The sequence below is a fragment of the Spodoptera frugiperda genome, chromosome 21 (assembly GCF_023101765.2).
Source record: "Spodoptera frugiperda isolate SF20-4 chromosome 21, AGI-APGP_CSIRO_Sfru_2.0, whole genome shotgun sequence".
Taxonomy (NCBI): Eukaryota; Metazoa; Arthropoda; class Insecta; order Lepidoptera; family Noctuidae; genus Spodoptera; species Spodoptera frugiperda.
In genome coordinates this window covers 5,302,403-5,322,526 of record NC_064232.1, presented here as the reverse complement: position 1 = coordinate 5,322,526, position 20,124 = coordinate 5,302,403, and the positions used below count along the sequence as shown (strand labels likewise).

Sequence of the window (20,124 nt, the reverse complement as noted above, 5' to 3'; positions counted from 1 at the left end):
AAAAATGTAGTAAAAAAAAGTTTAGCAAAATATTTTCCTACAATTGCCAACCGCTATTTATAGTAAACAACAAAAGAAAAAAAAAACATACGACAATTGTTTTTCGAAAAAATAACAATAGTGTTATTCACACATACGGTTTTTCAAACAATTACATGTTATACTGTAAAATTATATAATTATTTTTGTAATTAAATCCAGTTAATCACTTCTAGTTGTATATTATTAAATATATACTACGATAATGGTATAATCACCTGGGTTATGTGAAAAAAACTATAGCAAATACAAGGGAAAAATTCTTAGTACTTACATTTCGGCTGTCTCCCGATTTGCCCCTTCTTTCTCCTCTCAAATAATCGATTGATAATTGCATTTTTCTTGTCATTAAATTCCAAGTCATCATTAAATTTGTTATTCAGAATTTCACATTCAGCAAAATTTGCTTCGAAATTTTCAATTTCTGATCGCCTTTGTTTATTGAAATCGTTCAATTCACTAGTGTTCACTGACGAATACCTCCTACCGGTCACATTGTTCCAAATTTTAACCAAATCTTTCATTTTGAATAACCAAATAAATCCACACAAAAAATTGATTTGTCTTTTTCTAGAATTATAATAACACTGTAATTCAAATGTTGTAAATCGACACGTCAACTTCTTTTCAATGTCACACGACCAATGAACGTTCTAATTTTTAAAAAAAGAACCAAAACTATAATTATAAATTAATTCATAAAATTTCAAAATAAAATTATAATTAGACACACAAATATTTATGAATAACACATCAGTCACATTCCCGTTTCGTTCGCACTTTTTTTCGTTATTTATGAATTACCAGTTCGATTATGTATAACGGATTTGTGATTCGTGTCTGTGTTTGAATTACGCGCGCTTTTCTAAGCAAGGAAACGCATGCACGATGCATGCAGTTCTGCAGTTTACTAGTTTCTAAAGCGATCCTCGGTGTGTCGTAGGCTTATATAAATTTTCGCAACCGACTGCTGCGTAGCCGCCGTGCTCACGATGACGTATGAAAACCAGTTTTTTTTTAATGGATTTAATCATTTATTTTATACACTTCTGGTGCAAATCAAACGATTGAGAGGTCAGAGGTTTTGATGTGGATTCTATGATCGTAATGATGTTGGATTTTATCCCTTGATTTAATATTAATCCCTGATATCCCATTGCTAGATAATTATAGGGTAAATGACTATTTTTTTATTTTAATGTCCGTCTTGTAGATTATTTTAAAACATTAGACGCGTATTTTTTATTTTTGATACGGAAATATACAAATACTTTGAAATATCCCGTAGCGTCATTTCTAGGTACGTGTTATCCGAAGCTGCCGAATACATAGCGGGTTTACCGGGGCTCCGGCTCTGAAAGCAGGAGTAGGAACGGGGTGGTTTTATAGTCGGTAAACGCCCATGGACAGTAACACCTCTGGTGTTTCAAGTGCATTGCCGGCTTTTTGAGGGTTAGAAATTTAAGGGTTGCTGGGGAATCGGGGATTAAAAAAATTGGGAAGAGGTGTAATTGGGCCTCCGGTAATCTCACTCACACAACGCAAGCGTTGTTTCACGTCGGTTTTCTGTGAGACCGTGGTATCACTCCGGTCGAGCCGGCCCAGCAGAGCCGAAGCATGGCTCTCCCACACTTGAATATATATTTATACTTTAATAATTGTATCTTAGTATGAGCAAAGATGCCGATTAAATTACAACCTATAGTTATGTTAATTGATGTCTCAGTGTCTTTGTGCTATAGTGTTTACAAACCCTTTTTGTCATAACAAAGTAATAAACTGAATTGATTTGTTTTTAATGTTAATCTGATCATCCGTATTTCATTAATCTCGGTTATTTCGGAAATTAGCTCGGTCGGTGTAATTACCGACCGAGCTAATTTCGGTAATTACGAAAGATACGGTTCTTATGTCCGATATTTTTTCGGAAAATACGGATTATTCGGATAGTTTTAAAAATGTAATAGCGCGACATAATAATTCGTTTTAAAAAAGGTGGTAGTAGTAGAACCGTATCCCGAATTTACACTTTAGTTGTATCAAAAACGAAATTGATTCAGAGATTTCGATTAAGACTGATTATTTATTAATTTCATCCGTTAGAAAAATTTAACTCAAATTGAGATTAAAACGGTTTATTTTTGCTTGCCATGAGTGAGGCGAGAGGAGTGTCAGTCAGACTGACAGACAGAATGGAGATTTTTTTAATTACTACAGATCTATTGTATTTTTGTCAAAAACGGAGACTGATCAAGGACTCTAGATTGAAATTGGTTATGAAACTTCGAATGTTTTTTTTTTATTGGGCGAAATTAATCATATTACTTCTCCTGCACTGGGCGAGGCGAGAGGGAGCGACAGACTCTTACTGACTAAAAACCACCCCGTTCCTACTCCTTCGTCCGCAGCCCTAGAGTGAAGTGATTATATAGAAATACTTATGGGGTAAATGTGACTATCAGCTAAATGATTATTTGATTATAAGATAACTAACTACCGCACTCAGAAACATTTAATAATTACTTAAACTATTCCTCAGTAACGATTTTGTTCCGAAAACAATTTCAAATTCATAAGTAAACCTCAGTAACTGAGATAACATCGTTTTGTTTGTTGACTTACTTACACTTGTTGGTCGAGTGGTCGCAAATGCGACTGCCAGACAAGAGGTCTCGGGTTTGATTCCCGGATCGGGTAAAGTGAGCTTTTTTCAGTTTTTAGAATATTTATCAGTAGTAGCACCGAATCTGGAATTATTATTGTGCCAGGTATATGGCAATAGGCTCACCCCTATAACATGGGACTTATAAAACAAATGGTGAAAATTAGGTGTACATTGTATGGCGGCATTATTACGTGCCGTAAAGTGCACCTATTATTACAGTATTGCTTTGCCCGACCCGAAAATCGTTCCCGAGACTTCTTGCCCAGCAGTCACACTTGCGACCACTCGACCAACAAGGCAATTTCAAACCAAAGAAATAAAAGATAAATGTCTAATGTGCTTTATAAAGATTTATTTTAATGCAATATTTATGCAAAATATCAATGTTAATTGTACCACTAAAATATTTGAACAAAACAAAATTTATTTTGATTAAAAATTTATTGCGATACTCGAAATACCAATATAACTTTATGTTACTGAAAATTTATACAAAAACTTATTAGTTGTAAATGTTAATTATAATTGTACTAAATACAGATTTGATTGTACTTATATTTTTTTAATGGTATAAGCCAGTAAACGAGCAGACGGATCACCTGATGGTAAGTAATCGGCGCCGCCCATGGACACTTGAAACACCAGAGGCGTTACAAATGCGTTGTCGGCCTTTTGGAGGTTAGGAATTTAAATGTTGTTGGGGAATCGGGGATTGGAAAATTGGGAAGTTGGGTAATTAGGCCTCTGGTAACCTCACTTACACAACGAAACACAACGCAACCGTTGTTTCACGTCGGTTTTCTCTGAGGCCGAGTGCCGAAGCATGACTCTCCCACACTTATAAAGATTTTAATGTCATCACAAATTTTAATTCCTTTTATGGAGGTACATAAGGGCTCAGAAATGTCCGAATAACCGAAAAAAAAACTTTGCCCTGAACTGAAGATCGAACCAAACCCGGAATTTCCAGAGTCGCTCTTTTGCGGTCATGTACGACCTAACGACTCGAATAACAAATAATAAAAAATACAGATACAATTCATATTACATTCTTTCGTTGTTAACAAGCACAAAAAATTAAGAGATTATTCCTCTTGTTTTATGTCTTAAAAAACTACATTATCAATACAATAGATTTTTAGCTTTTATTTTATGTTTTTTTATAAAACCTTGCCCCACACGTGGATTTTCTACAATGTCGCGGGTGCGTTTAAAAGCATACAAGTTCACATACACATGACACGCAGACCCGAAACAACAATTTGTGGATCACACTAAGAGTAAGTCTGTGCGGGAATCGAACCGGCCACACATTGCACGGCAGCCAGTTGCCTAGACACTGCATCAACCATGCAGTCGTTGTTTTCCATAGTATTATTCTGACAATTACAATACTTATTATAAAAAAAAACTTGCATCTGTCACCCGCTCGCGCCCGCGTCCCGTAGAATAAAAATATGTAATTACAAATTAAACCCTATTAGGAAAGCCCTAAAACTTCCATTCGCTTAACTGTTTTTACGTCATAAACAAAGAAAGAATGTTTTAATGCCTTTTTCAAGGTGACCATTTCCCCAAGTCGGATGTAAGTTGTTACTTCCTTCTTTCTTACATAAAATATGTCTCTGTAATTATTTTATGAGTTTTAACCGACTTCCCAAAAAGGAGGAGGTTCTCAATTCGGTCGGTATATTTTTTCGTATGTACCGATTACTTCGAGGTTTATGAAAGGACTTTTGTGATTCTTTTATCTCAAGTAATCTGAAACAATAATTGTTTTAGATAGGCTAAGCAATTCTTTTTAAAGAGTAACACGATGGGAGTTTCTTTCTCGTTTTCCATTCTAAGCTACACTTTGGAACGAGCACCTAGCTTCACTGACAGACAGACTGACGGACAATTCAATTTGAAGTTTCAAAAATGCCTAATTAAGGATTAATTGAAATAAATGCTTTGACTTTGACAAAAATTTGAAGTCGGCGCTTTTTGACCGGCTCGAATAAACCAACCAATCAATCGCCAGAAATCGCTCTTGTTTCGATTACTTTAAACGTAAAACAAACTCGTGCTAAGCCCTCTGAGTGCGGAGGTAAATGCCAATGTCAGGAAGACTCGAGCTAGAATTCTTTTGTGTCATAACATGACAAATATATTACTCCGACCTATGACGAGTATGACTCATGATATGACAAGCTAGACGTACAATAATTGAACACCATTAGTTACAACGTAATAGATTTATCAATCAAGTTTATATTATCATACTAGCTGCCCGCGCCTCGTAGGCCGTGTGGTTGCGAATGCCAGGCAAGGGCTTTCGGGTTCCCGAGCCGCGCGAAGTATTACTGGGATTTCGTCGGTTTTTTGAAAATATCTCAGTAGTAGCACGGAATCTGGAATTGTGTCCAGTATACAGCAACAGGCTCACCTCCTATTACATGGGACTTACTAAATCTATTGTGAAAAGTGCCATACCTAATGTGCACGTGTGCATGTGACGATTGATAGATAGATACACTGCCTGCGGCTTCGCTCGCCTCCATTACGGACTTATTATATAGAAAAATAATTGTAGAACAAACGTTACGCCTTTTTTACTAGAGATACAATCAGATATTTTGTTTATTCGATCAAATCTGGCTTTTACACGCCATTGATGTGCACAGAGGAAAAATAATCAATTATAAGTCGTTTAATTGTTAGATTCCGAGAAAAATTCAAGAAGGAAATATCATCAAAATCTGTGAAAAATATGGTCCAATTTGAATAATTATTTTTGTATTGGATAAGGCATTTATCGAGGAAGATTATTGGCTATGTATAAAGGGTGATTAGTAATTAGTGAACGATATTTAAACACGTGATTGTACTCATGATTACAAACAACTTTACCAAAGAAACTTTTTCTGTATACTCATTATTTTTATTTTTATCACAATAACTAAACAACAAAATTTCGCGCGCGCGTGCTTTCGCATGATCAGCTGTTAGCAGCGAGGCGCCCACACCCGCCTTATCGGAAGACATAGTATTTTGGAACTTTACTTACTTTGTTATTGTGATAAAAATAAAACAAATGAGTATATAGAAAAAGTTTCTTTGGGAAAGTTGTTTGTAATCATGAGTAACTGTTGAAATAGCATTCGTAGTACGGAATATAAAGCCAAACTCAATACCGTTTAGTTCATTCAATATCTACGCAATACGGATGCAATGGGCGCTAGTGTTGCAACTCAAGAGTAAGAAATTTCACAATATCAATGTCGATCGATCGGAATTGGATTTTAAGAGTAAGTTCTTGGCGAAGGTCAAGTTATTCTATTTTTCACTTAACGTAACATAACAACACGTGCTGTTGATTTTCTCAGGCGGGGGGGGGGGGTACTCTAATTCAACGAAAAACGAAGTCTCGTCCAAAACTTTGCAGATTTTGTACTACAATAAAATTCCATTTATTGCGAACTTTCTTAAACAAAAATGAACGAACGAAATGAAGATAAATAAAATAGGTTTTGATATGAAATTAAAAATAAAACGTTATTTCAAGTAATTCTATTAGTAAATCAATAAAACCTACGGCCGAAGATTAAACGAAACTTCGCATTCGAGAACCGGAGTAGCCTTACAGGAGTGGAGATAATCGCTATACCTGACCTGGGATTCGAACTTAGACTTTAACCCACAGTGTCACGTTATAGCATTAGCATTATTATAAAGATTATAATCTCATAAGCTAATTATTTTAATTCGCATCCGTTTCTCACGTGGCTTTTTCATTTAAAACTGTTATGTTTTTTCATTTAATGCTATTATTTTATTACATTTTACTGCTTTAGTTATATTAATTTGTTTATTATTTATTCATTCATCGGGTGACTGAAAACGTGACAGTCATTTATTTATTCGTTTATTCATAATACGGTAGTTTCCAACTAGTCAAATTCAATACTTTTATCGAAATGTCAAATTCGTTATTTTTCTATGAATTTTGTATGAGATCGCAAATTATGACGTCATATTTTTCTTTTGCGTCAAATAGCACACTTTCTTCTCTAAAATTAGCTAGAAAAATATCGTCAAATTAATGAATGAAAGTACGATTATTTTTGGATATTTTATTGTATTGAAATGTCAAAATAATTTATTTTTGACCTAGGAAACTACCCAATTTAACAACAATACTTACAACTTATAATTAACATCAAATCGTCTATATGTGTTTAAAATGTAAGTTATATCGCTATCTGAGGCATCCCGTGTTTAGTTGCCGAGTCGACTGTTCAGTACCTATCTCTCAAATACCGGTGACCGTCTGCTGTGCAAAGTGTCGAGGGTTGTATTTCTTCGCCGGCCAAAAAATATAATGGCATGTTACATACATACATAACCTCACCTAAGTAATTACCCTGTTAATTTCGGTTGTCAGTCGACTCTGTTACAACGAAACCTGCGTGAGGAGGAGCGAATACAAATCTGATCCGCCAAGTCGAGCAAAAAAAACAATACGTAACGTAATCTCACGCCTTTTATCCCCGAAGGGGTAGGCAAAGGTGCACATTTCTGTTCGTGATGCCGCTATATAATGTACACCCACTTTTTACCATTTGTGTTATAAGTACCATGTAATAGGGGGTGAGCCTATTGCCATATACCGGGCACATTTCCAGACTCCGTGCTACTACTGAGAAATTTTCGAAAAAACCGAAAAAGCCCAGTAATACTTTGCCCGACCCGGTAATCGAACCCGAAACCCCTTATCCGGCAGTCGCACTAACGATCACTCGACTAACGAGGCATTATATTCCAAAAATATACATTTTAAATACCTAAATAACACCTAACAACAATTTTACTCAACGAGAGAACCGAACCACGTTCACTTTAAATCCATTTAACTCAACAATAAACCTTTTTCTTCATTTCTTTCTTTCACAAAAATAAATAAAAATGACAATACTAAAATGAGAGGTCGAACTCCAGATCCAAAGTTCACATAATGACGTCAAAATGACTCAGAGAAAAATCAACCTTACGTACCGGAATCTAGTTAGCATATAACAACTTTTTGTTTGCATTACAAATATGTTTATATACTAATGTTTTAGGTAAACTGTATTGGGAAAATAAGGATGACTGTCATTTTCTTTTAAGATGATCTTTTAAAGGTGAGAAATTGCGTAAGCTTCTTAATTAAGTGTTAAAATTAGCACTTTCACCACATTTGGGCTGGGAATTTCAATTATTTGTGTATTAAATCTTGATTTAAGTGGGAAAGCCATGCTTCGGCACGAATGGGCTGGCTCAACCGGAATGATACCACGGCCTCACAGAAAACCGACGTGAAACAACACTTTTTTGAGGAAGGAAAATCATCCTGTCTTCTCCCGCCTTGGGTGAGGCGAGACTCGAGTATCAGACTCTTACTGACTAAAAACCAACCAGTTCCTTCTCTTGCTTTGGGTGACCTGTTATGTTGTCCGCAGCTCCGAGTGAATCAGCCCTTAAATTCCTAACCCCCAAAAGACCGGTAACGCACTTGTAACACCTCTGGTGTTTCGGATGTCCATGGGCGGCGGCAATAGCTTACCATCAGGTGATCCGTCTGCTCGTTTACCGTATAAGGGAGGTTAACGGGCCTCCAGTAATGTCACTCACACGACGCAAGCGTTGTTTCACGTCGGTTTTCTGTGAGGCCGTGGTATCACTCCGGTCGAGTCGGCCCATTCGTGCCGAAGCATGACTCTCCCACACTTTAACATTTAACAACGATAATAAAAAGTGGTCCTTGACTACAAAAATGTTATTATGTAAGTTGATAATCCAATTTAGTGCCATAACTAAACCCTAGTTTTAGTCTAGACCGAAAACTAGGTCAACTTCTAGTTAGTACCCGTTTATAGGCTAGACATAACCAGACCGTGTGGCCTAATGGATAAGGCGTCGGACTTCGAATCCGAAGATTGCAGGTTCGAGTCCTGTCACGGTCGATTTATATGTTTTTTTGTAAGTTTTTTATTACTAAAGGTCTATTTTTCTATCAACAGACACAATTTAATTCATAGAATAAAATTGAAACCTGACAGTTTTTTTTATAAAAACGTTGCCCCACACTAAGATTTTCTCCTGTATCGTGGGTGCGTTTACAAAAATACAAGTTCACATACACATCACACCCAGACTTAAACTCGACTAGTTTCAAGTCATGTATGCATATAAAACATGCGTTCAAAAATTGGCAACAACTTTAGGAAAATTAACGTCATTATAAGGGCCCCCAAATATGGGCTCGCTGTTATAGCATTGGCAAGTCCCCTCTTTGAGGCTTGAGGGACAGGGCAGAAAAGTGACTGGAAGATTTTCCCCCTCAAAACAAAAAAAAAACAAAAAATGGGGTCCCCCAAACAAAATTTTACACGATAGACGGTGCCCTGCCAAAGCACGCTACGCCATTGAAAGAACCTCTGTTTACCCAATCGGAAAACCAAAGGCGTTAAAATGTTTTGTTGATCCAATTAGTTAATCTCGAACGTTCGTTCATTATCAAAGGTCCGTTTAATGACGGCGCTATTCATTTGAACATTAGTTTTATAATTAAACATCCATTTAAGAAGACTATAGTATAGTGCTTGTGTGCAAAAGTACGTTTTTTATAACGTCACGCCTTTAGTCCCCGAAGGGGCATAGGCAAAGGTGCAGGCATTATGGCACATAATGCCAATGCACACCCACATTTCACAAATTATTTTTTGTAAGTCCCATGTAATAGATGGTGAGCCATATACCGGGCACATTTCCAGACTCCGTGCTACCACTGAGAAATTTTCGAATAACCGAAAAAAACCCAGTAATACTTTGCCTGACCCGGGAATCGAACCCGACACCCCTTGCCCGACAGTCGCAGATGCAACCACTCGGCCAACGAGGCAGTTTTTTTTATATATATAGCCTAACAAGTATTTATACAGGTTGTAAACGGAAGGTAGCGCTGAAAAAAGAGCTCATTGAAGAAGCCTATGTCCAGCAGTGGTCGACCACAGGCAGATAATAATGATGATGAAATGGAACGCTCCCAAACACTGCAATGAGGTGATGGTAAATAAAGAGTTTTATTTTACCATAAAACAAGGAATTCAATGTTTATTTCATGTAATAATAGTGATAGTTGTAATCAACTAATTAAGTATGAACAACACGAAAACAAAAAACGATAGAATTTATAAAAACAATCGACTGCCTCGTTGGCCGAGTGGTTGCAATTGCGACTGCCGGGCAAGGGGTCTCGGGTTCGATTCCCGGGTCGGGCGAAGTATAACTGGGCTTTTTTCGGTTTTTCGAAAATTTCTCAGTGGTAGCACGGAGTCTGGAAATGTGCATGGGACTTACAACATAAATTGTGAAATGTGGGTGTACATTGGCATTATGTGCCATAATGTGCACTTTTGCCTACCCCTTCGGGGATTAAAGGCATGACGTTATAGATAGATAGATTATAAAAACAAAAGAAAAAGATGGATTTTTCGGGAGTGTTCCATTTACACCCTGTACTGAAGATTGGGAAGGGGGGTAATTGTGCCTCCAGTAATCTCACTCGCTCAACGAAACACAATGCAGGCGTTATTTCACGTCAGGTTTTATGTCAGGCCGTGGTCCGGTTATCGCTCTGGTCGAGCCGGCCCAGCAGTGCCGAAGCAATGTCTTCTGCCTCCTTGAGCGAGGCGAGAGGGAGTGTCAGGCTCTTACTGACTAAAAACCACCCCGTTTCTACTCCTGCTTTTCGAGCCGGAGCCCTGGTAACCCGCTAGGTAGTCCGCAGCTCCGGTCTTAATGACCATACACATTAAAACCTTTTAACATAAAGATATATATTTATATATATAATTCTTGTGTACGTGTGTATGTCATCTGAACTCCTCTTAAACGACTAGACGGATTTTGATGAAACTTTTTGTGTGTGTTCAAGAGGATCTGAGAATGGTCTAGATTCACAATTTTGTCCGCTGGACAATGTTTTTTTAATTAATTTTTAATTTATTAGTAGTTGTTGATTTTGGAATGTTTTACATCGGATCCGACGGACGGCGACCATCGCAGTGTCAAATATTAATGACGTTAGATATTGTCATAACATTTGAATAATAATTTTCATCAAAAAGGTCCAGGATGTTTTAGCTTATTAAAAAAGTTTTAAATTTTCAAATTATCGTGTAGACAGGACAACGTCTGTCGGGTCCGCTAGTATTTTTATGTATTATTAATTGTATACTTGTAATATCTAGGTACATTACCCGACACGGAAATTGAACTAGAAACCTTTACGGTACTAAGTGGGTAATTCACAAACAAATAAATAAATAAAATTTCCATTATACATAATGAAATTAAATATTGGCACAAAAATAGTAAAAACCGCAAACTAACCTTCAGGATTTCCAAGATATTTTTGTCTTTTTCTCTCTTACAATTTACAGGAATGAAAGAAAGAGACGACGATAGATTGAATCATTACTTTAGCTTATAAACATATTTTATTAGTAAAGGATGTTTCACTACATAGTATAAAACAAAGTCGCTTTTTCTGTCCCTGTGTCCCTTTGTATGCTTAAATCTTTAAAACTACGCAACGGATTTTGATGCGGTTTTTTTTTTAATAGATACGAGTGATTTAAGAGGATGGTTTATACGTATAATACATGCATAATATATCACCATTGCGCCTATGCGAAGCTGGGGCGGGTCGCTAGTTTATTCATATAATAAAAAGGAAAGATTTTTTTGCTTGTTTAAACGAGCTACGAGTTACACTTTGGATCGACCACCTAGCTTCACTGATGGACTGATTGACAGACTACTATTTATTTCTTTATTTGTTGACATTTCAAAAGTATCTATTTATATTTGTATATATGTAGTTTAATCGGAATAAATGATTTGTCTTAAATTGATAAAGTAAATGATGGAGGAATAAAATAAAACCTTTTTCACCACTCCAATCTTCCCGTGGGTACTGTAGACCCCACTAAAAGGCTATTCCACGTTTAATAGAAACCGGACAGCAGCGCTCTCTGATAAACCATATCATTTTAAACTTTTGATGTCCAAACCCTGTCAAGCAAGGAGATTTTAGCAGACGTGTTTTATGTTGGAGCCCATCTCATAGTCCGACAGTGGATTGGACTGGGAACTGGGAATTGGGGATTAGGTGGTGAGGATTAGACGATTGGGGACTGAGGATTGAGGATTGAGGTTTGAGGAATGAGGAATGAGGATTGAGGATTAAGTACCTATTGAGGATTGAAGATTGAGGTTTGAGGTGTGAAGATCGAGGATTGAGGACTAAGGATTGATGATTGAGGATTGGGTACTGGAGATTGGAGATTGGATGTTGCAGATTTGAGATTGGGGATTAAGGATTGTGGATTGGAGATGGAATTTTGACAGGATTCTAACCTACTTGAGAAATATCTTCGTAATTAAACGCAAGTGAAGCCAAAAGCGGAAAGCTAGTCAAGAAATAGAGTAAATAATAATATGCTTTTTAGGTTAAAACAACTTATTGTAGTGTGGTGTGTAACTATTTAATATTTTATTGTTATTTTGTTTGTTCATTGAGCTGACTGCCTTGGGCTGTCTTGATAGGCAGGTCGTTAGCACTACCTATATGAAGAGAAAAAAATAAAATTTTATTTAAAAAAGTATATAGGTAGTTACTGATATTTTTGCTTTAACAAGATATCGATCTGGAAATAATCGTCCTTCACCTGTAAAGCAGCTGTAACTTTTTTTTAAATGATAAATTATATTTATTTCTGTAAATCTATACTAATATTATAAAGCTGAAGAGTTTGTTTGTTTGATTGTTTGTTTGAACGCGCTAGCCTCCGGAACTACTGGTCCGATTTAGATAATTATTTTTGTGTTGTACAGTGCCTTTATTGAGGAAGGCTACAGGCTATAAAACATCATGCTTTGACAAAAGGGGCTAGACCACCACTGATTGGGTCCAGTAGGGCTGATACCCAATCCGGAACTACGTAAAAGGTTACTGGGGCGCCGGCTCAAAGCAGGAGTAGGAACGGGGTGGTTTTTAGTCAGTAAGAGTCTGACACTCTCGCCTCACCCAAGGCGGGAGAAATCATTGGATGATTTTCCCCCCTCAAAAATAAACCAATAGGAGCCGAGTAGAGCGGGGTGAAACAACTAGTGTCTGATAATACGAGTAATAAAGTTTAACTAGTAAATAATTGAAGTATTCTGTACCTCAATGTACCCTAATTAGCAGAAATAACCTTTTTGTAACTTTACAATGAAATAAGAGCTAAATATAACTAAAATTAACATAAAAATGCATAAAAAAGGGAACTATAAATACATCAGTTCTGTTCAGAGACGTAGCTAGTGTTGTATCTGCCGTATCAATTATACGGGGCCCCCGGGTTACTGGGCGCCTGAGTTACGGAGCCCCCGGGTTAAGGGGCCCCCAATGTGCATAAGCAAAAATTAAAAACGTCCCAATTTTTATTATTTTTGAAATTACAAAACTCTAAATAATTAGTTCCTTTTTCCTTAATATAAAAGTTGGCAGCAGCTTTACGAAAATTAACGTCTTCGTAAGGGCCCCTAAACATGGGCTTCCTGTCCTGGCCAGGTAAGTTCCCACTTTGTGGCTTCAGAGACAGTGTGGCATAAGTAATTAAATGATTTTCCCTCCTCACAAAAAGAAGAAAAATGGGGGCCCCCATTTTTCTTTTTAAACTTTTCAAACATTTTTTTATACGGGGCCCCGCCAAGACACGCTACGCCACTGGTTCTGTTAAAGTACATACAAAACAAAGTAACTTATGTTTTGTTTTACAATAACTGGGGATTTCCATTCCTTGATTTAACTTTAATCTAAAGGTTTATTTAGCAAGAAGATTAATTTTACATTACGCATATAAACTGCCCTTTATTTTTTTTAAGGGGAGAATATCATCCAATGTTTTCTCCCGCCTTGGGCGAGGCTAAAGGGAGTGTCAGACTCTTACTGACTAAAAACCACCCCGTTCCTACTCCTGCTTTTCGAACCGGAGCCCCGGTAAACCCGCTAGGTAGTCCGCAGCTCCGGTCATCATTCCTACTGGGCGACCAATATATTCTACACTGGGACGTCAATCAAACACCGGGCTGGGAAACTGACTGGTTTATTAAAATAAAGCGCTTACCCACATTATACAATAATAAACATATTAAGAAATACCTTACACTTTTCCCCCTTAAAATCTAAAGGAATAGTTAAACTTAAATACATAAGTACGCGAAGATACAATAATAATCTTAAAGTCGTTATTACTGCCTACCACAATATGTGTTTAATAATGCTACACAAACTTAACACTTCTTAACCATACTAAAAATAATAAACATGTTTACATTTTATCTTTATTAACGGCGCGCACGTGCGCACGTATTGTTCTTGCCGAAGCCCCCGGTGGCGGCGGCGGCGGGGGCGGGGAGTTAAGTCTAGATCTGGCGGCACTCATAGGCTCCCCGCCACCCGCCTCCGTCCCCAACTCATTTGATGCATCTGATGCATCCTCAAAAGTATCATCTCCATTATGATCATTCACCTCATTCTCCCCCTTATGAGTAACGATGCTCGCTCGCGACAGTGAAAGTCTCGACTTATTCCCAACTGGAACTAATTGATCCCGATGTCTGCGCCACTCGACACCGTTTCCCATGTCGATGCGGTAAGACACCGGTCCGGAAGTTTTAGATACTATTCCCGTAGACCATTTACTCGGACTCGAGGTATAGTCACGTGCGAGCACCATCTCTCCAACTGGAATTGTGGGCTGAGGCGTGCCTCCCGCATGAGCTATCTGGCGTTGCTGCGCAGCCTGTACTACTTTTTTAACATCTGGCCGTAACGCATCTAGTCGCATGCGCATCCGACGTCCAGTTAGCAATACTGCCGGTGGCACTCCCGTAGTTGCATGATCACAATTGCGGTGATGAAATAAAAATGTATTTAATGCTTGCAACACATTTTCGCCACTATGAACTGCCCTTTTAATAGCTTTTTTACAGTCTTTACTGCATTTTCGGCGGCACCATTACCCTGTGGTCTGTATGGCGCCGACGTTACATGTGAAATACAATTGTTCATACAATAATTTTTAAATTCGTGAGAAAGAAATGGTGGTCCATTATCCGTAACGAGTTGCGATGGCAACCCAAACCTGCTAAAAACGGTAATTAACGCTGTGATTGTTGACTGCGCGTCCGTGCGATCCATAGGAAGTGCCTCAATCCACTTAGAATGCGCATCGATTATAATTAAGTATTTTCGTCCCAAATATTCCGCAAAATCAGCGTGTAAACGTTGCCAAGGAAACAAAGGATATTCCCACGGATGCAGGTCGGCACGCGGCGCTGCATCGCGCACCATTCGACATGGCTCGCACGAACGACACAACCTTTCAAGGTCATCATCTAGCTTTGGCCAGTAAACATAATTACGCGATAAGTTTTTCATTTTATTAACACCCAAATGACCTTGATGAATTTCCTCTAAAATTTTAAACTGTAATGTTTTGGGAATAATAATTCGATATTTATAAATTAAACAGCCAAAATCTAAAGTTATATCTTTCTTTCGCGCAAAGTATGGCTTTTCTTCTTCGCAACTAGATACGGATGGCCATCCAAATTTTACATAACCCATTATACGAGACAATAATACATCTTTATTTGTTTCTTTGCTTACATCGTGGAAATTCACCGGCATACATTGTTGCACTAAATTAACATAGCTCATTGACTCGGTGTCGCGGCGCTCCAGTGCTAGCGGTAAACGTGACAACGCGTCAGCCGGGCCGTTTTGTTTCGAACTAATATATTTAATAGTGAAATCGTATGCGGCTAATCGCGCTGCCCAGCGTTGCAAGCGGCTGGCCGCTGTTTGGGGTATACCCACTTTAGCTCCGAAAATGTAACTCAATGGTTGATGATCCGTACGTAACTCAAAGTGTCTACCATAAAGGTACTGATGGTGGCGGGTAACGCCATAAAATATTGCCAGCGCCTCCTTGTCAATTTGACTATAATTGCGCTCCGCGTTATTAAGTGTGCGTGACACACAGCTGACCGGCCGCTCACTGCCGTCTGGGAACCGATGCGCCAACACTGCGCCCAAGCCATACGCACTGCTGTCTACCGATAGCACTAAAGGCCGACCTTCTTCATAATGTGCAAGTACTTTCTCACCCGACAGAACTCGCTTAGCTTCAATAAAAGCATTATTACACTCATTACTCCAATTCCAACTGACACCTTTTTTTAAAAGTTCATGCAGTGGATGTAATAAAATACTTAACTTGGGAATGAACTTGCCATAATAATTTAGCAAACCTAAAAAGCTTCGTAGTTGTGTGACATCACTAGGTGTAGGTGCATTAACGATCGCCTCCACCTTCTTTGGGTCCGGACGGAGACCACTCTGATCAATAATGAACCCGAGATATTTAACGCTCGGTTCTAAAAAGCAACATTTGCTAAGTTTTACAGTCAACCCCATATCTCGCAACCTAGCCAGAACTAGTCTTAAATTAGTTAAATGTTCTGCTCTAGATGCCCCCGTCACACAAATATCGTCAAGGAAAACTACCGTGCAAGGTACCCCACGCAGTGTCTCTTCCATTAACTTTTGGAATTTTTCCGGTACACAAGATAGCCCAAATGGTGTACGGCGATACACAAAGGTACCGATATGTGTAGTTATCGCTGTACATTGCTGTGAATCGTCGGTCAGCATTGTCTGTTGATATGCATGCGTTAAGTCGATTTTGGAAAACTCCCTTCCCCCACTTAAGGTAGCAAACAACTCTTCGATGCGCGGGAGGGGATAAAATTCACGTTTTAACTTACGATTTATTGTGACCTTATAATCACCACAAATTCGTATGTCGCCATTCGTCTTAATAACTGGCACTATGGGTGTCCCGTAGTCAGAGTGTTCAACCCGATAGATAGTACCCTCGGTTTCGAGTCGCTCGAGTTCACGCTCAACCCGCGCGCGAAGTGCTAACGGTACGGGCCGGGCTCGTACGTAAATCGGCTCATTATCGGTCAGTTGCAACTGGAGTAACTTTTTACATTTACCTAATTTATCAGTAAAGACCTCGGGAAATTCCATAGCTAACTTATTAATACATGGATCCGTAATAATGTCGTTTAAATTAATTTGTTTGACATCAAGTGACTTTAACCAATCTCTGCCCAACAGTGGTCGCCCACCGTTCTTAATTACATAACAACGCAAATTGTTTGCTGTAACATTACCAAGTCTAACGTTAACTAAAATATACCCCAGTGAGTCAATCGGCGTACCCGAGTAACAACGTAACATAAGATTATCCGATTGGATTGTTTTATTTGCAAACATCTGTTTGTAAAAATCTTCACTGATAGCCGTAATACGACTTCCCGTATCCACTTCACATTTAATTATATAACTGTCAATGTTCACATTAATAAAATAAGGTTTGTTACCTTTAGACGCCAGTTCGATGCTAAACAAATCCTCGTCTTCCGTGTCATCGTCACTTACGAAGTTTTGCCTACTGGACCGACCACTACCACGCACACGCACTGTTTTGCACATCACCTTTAAATGTCCGCGTTGGTTACATTCATCACAGTTGTAATTAATATAACGGCACCTTTCTGGCCGATGTGACTTTCCACACCGCCAGCACTGTGGAGTTTCCGCAGGGGTGCCCCCCCTTGACGCCGGACCGTGCGCCCTCGGGCCTGGGTTGCGCCCCGGCCGGCGTGTGCCCGCGCCGCTCGTATGTAGTCGTCCTGTGCCGGTCCTATGTAGGCCTTCGCCCGCGTCGCCGCCTGCACCTGAGGTCGTTACTGCGGCAGTCGTCGCCGCGCTCACCTCCGCGTGCCTCTCTGCGGCCTCTAAAGCCAGAGCCAGCTCCACCGCCTCTTTGTATTTGATGTTTTTCTCAGCAAATATTCGCGAACGCATTGCACTATTTGCAAGTCCCGATACAAATTGATCTCGAAGGTTTTCTTCCAGCATTATACCGAAGTTACATGTTGTAGCTAAATGTTTTAAATCTTGTAGATACTCCATCATGGATTCTCCGTCACGTTGCCGCCGCAGCCTAAACACGTGGCGTTCTGCGATCTCTGACCGCTGCGGTTCCAAGTGATCGGCAACCAACTTCACTAAATCATCGTAACTTTTATCCTCCGGGAAGCCAGGGGAACATAGGTCACACATCAGGGAATATGTGGGTTCACCCACGACCGTAATGAGCATGGGCACTTTGAGGTTATCTTTGACATCATTTAGCAAAATATACTGATTCACCCGACGTATGTATGCAGGCCATTGTTTAGAACTTAGATTAAATGGTTCCAACTTCCCGATTGGCATCTTGAGCAAAATCACACGCGTAATAGAAACTAAATAGGTTCGTAATACTCGTCGCCAAATGGGACGTCAATCAAACACCGGGCTGGGAAACTGACTGGTTTATTAAAATAAAGCGCTTACCCACATTATACAATAATAAACATATTAAGAAATACCTTACATACACTGCCGTCAATGTAACTATATCTTTACGCCTAATTACATAGGAAATACTTCCAGAAGGCAGTGGAAACGTTACTTTAGACGTTAGAGTCAGTCACCGTGTCTTATATGTACTTGGAACTTAAGTAAATAAAGTGTTGAAGAGTTTGTTTGTTTATCATACTTGTGTCTAATAAATAACTTATTTTTAAGGGGTAAAATCACACAGGTAAGCGTCAGCGCCGCCTATGGACACCCGCAACACTAGAGGAGTCACAGGTGCGTTGCCGGCCTTTTAAAAAGGAGTATGCTCTTTTCTTGAAGGTTTGAAGGTCGTATCGGTTCGGAAATACCGCCAACGACAGCTCATTCCACAGTTTGAATTCAGATTGACTAAGAAAGAGTAGTTTGGCTTGATTTCCAGTTTAAAAGAAAAATAATATAATATATTTTTCTTTTTACCTAAGAAAGTGAATACGGGTGAAAAAGTTAGTAAAGGAAATGACATGGAATTTGATATCTTGAAGTCATAGTCAGGCCATGGTCTAATAATTTGCAAGGAGTGTTTGTCTTAAGCAATATTGTTATCCTAATACTGCAACGTCACGCCTTTTATACCCAAAGGGGTAGGCAGAGGTGCACATTACGGCACGTAATGCCGCCATACAATGTACATCCACTTTTCACCATTTGTGTTATAAGTCCCATGTAATAGGGGGTGAGCCTATTGCCATTTACATTGAACACAATTCTAAACTCCATGCTACCACTGAGATTTTTTTCTAAAAACCGATATAGGCCCTAATAACTTTGTTCGACCCGGGAATCGAAACCGAGACCCCTTGTCCAGCAGTCGCACTTTCTACCAATCGACCAACGAGGCAGTCTGTTATTCTAATAATATTATAAATATCTTGATTTAGCTCATGAGATTGTCGACATGTGGGATGTAGATTCAGCAATCATTGTGCCGATATTCAGCCAATGGCCTCATAGCCAAAAGCCTCGACCAACACCTGAGTAGGCTAACGTTAGATGGTTGGGTCAAGGGCATGGTGCAGAAAGCAGTACCTTTGAACACGGCACGTATTGTGCGGAAATACCTCTCTCTTGAGCCCTGACCGCCGCCGGTAACTTAGATTTCTCCCGTTACTGGTGGGCTACTGTTTAATTTATATTTTTAAATGGTTTTTTTAAAAATATTCTAAAGTATCTGTACTAATATTATAAAGCTGAAGAGTTTGTTTGTTTGTTTGAACGCGCTAATCTCAGGAACTACTGGTCTGAATTGAATAATTATTTTTGTGTTGGATAGTGCATTTATCGAGGAAGGCTATAGAACATAACGCTGTGACCAATAGGAGCCGAGCAGAGCGAAAGTAGCTAGTAATTGATATATTAAAATGTAACTATCAAGGATTAGAACTAAATACATATACAACAAGATAAAGTTAGGAATATGGGTAGGTTACGGTCTGGAATAACACATAGGCCTCACTTTTTATCCCACAGGCGATGCGGGCGAAGCCGCTGGCAGTAACAAGTTATTTTTTATAAAGCAAAAAGTTATTATATAAGTAAGGAGTACTCTTTCAATTAACAGCTATTAAAGTTATGTCAAAATTGCGTAATACATTGTTGAAGTAACCTATTTACTTCGTAGTTTACATAGTTAAGCGCGTGTGTGAATATAAATCATTACAAACATACGAAGTTTGTGAGATTGTATGTTTGTCACTCAATCACATCGAAACGGCTGAAAGGATTGGGATTAAATTTGGAATCGGGGTAGATTATTATCTGGAATAACACACAGGGTACTTTTGTCCGACGGGAATGCCAGCGA

General features: G+C 38.8%; 1 protein-coding gene and 1 non-coding gene across 3 annotated transcripts in view; one reads left to right on the top strand and one right to left on the bottom strand.

The window, feature by feature from the left end:
• Positions 1-20,124, bottom strand: part of LOC118280280 (scavenger receptor class B member 1-like) — a 104,892-nt gene that overhangs the window by 53,107 nt on the left and 31,661 nt on the right. The window contains exon 1 of one of the 2 annotated variants that reach the window (XM_035600246.2): positions 314-956. The exons of the other annotated variant lie outside the window; for it this stretch is intronic. Within the exon in view, the coding sequence (XP_035456139.2) occupies positions 314-563 (250 nt within the window). The 5' untranslated portion in view covers positions 564-956. Of the gene's footprint in view, positions 1-313; positions 957-20,124 lie in introns of those variants that run through there. 2 annotated transcript variants of the gene reach the window in all.
• On the top strand, positions 8,619-8,691 carry Trnar-ucg (transfer RNA arginine (anticodon UCG)). The gene has a single exon. It is a non-coding gene; the product is annotated as a tRNA-Arg (tRNA).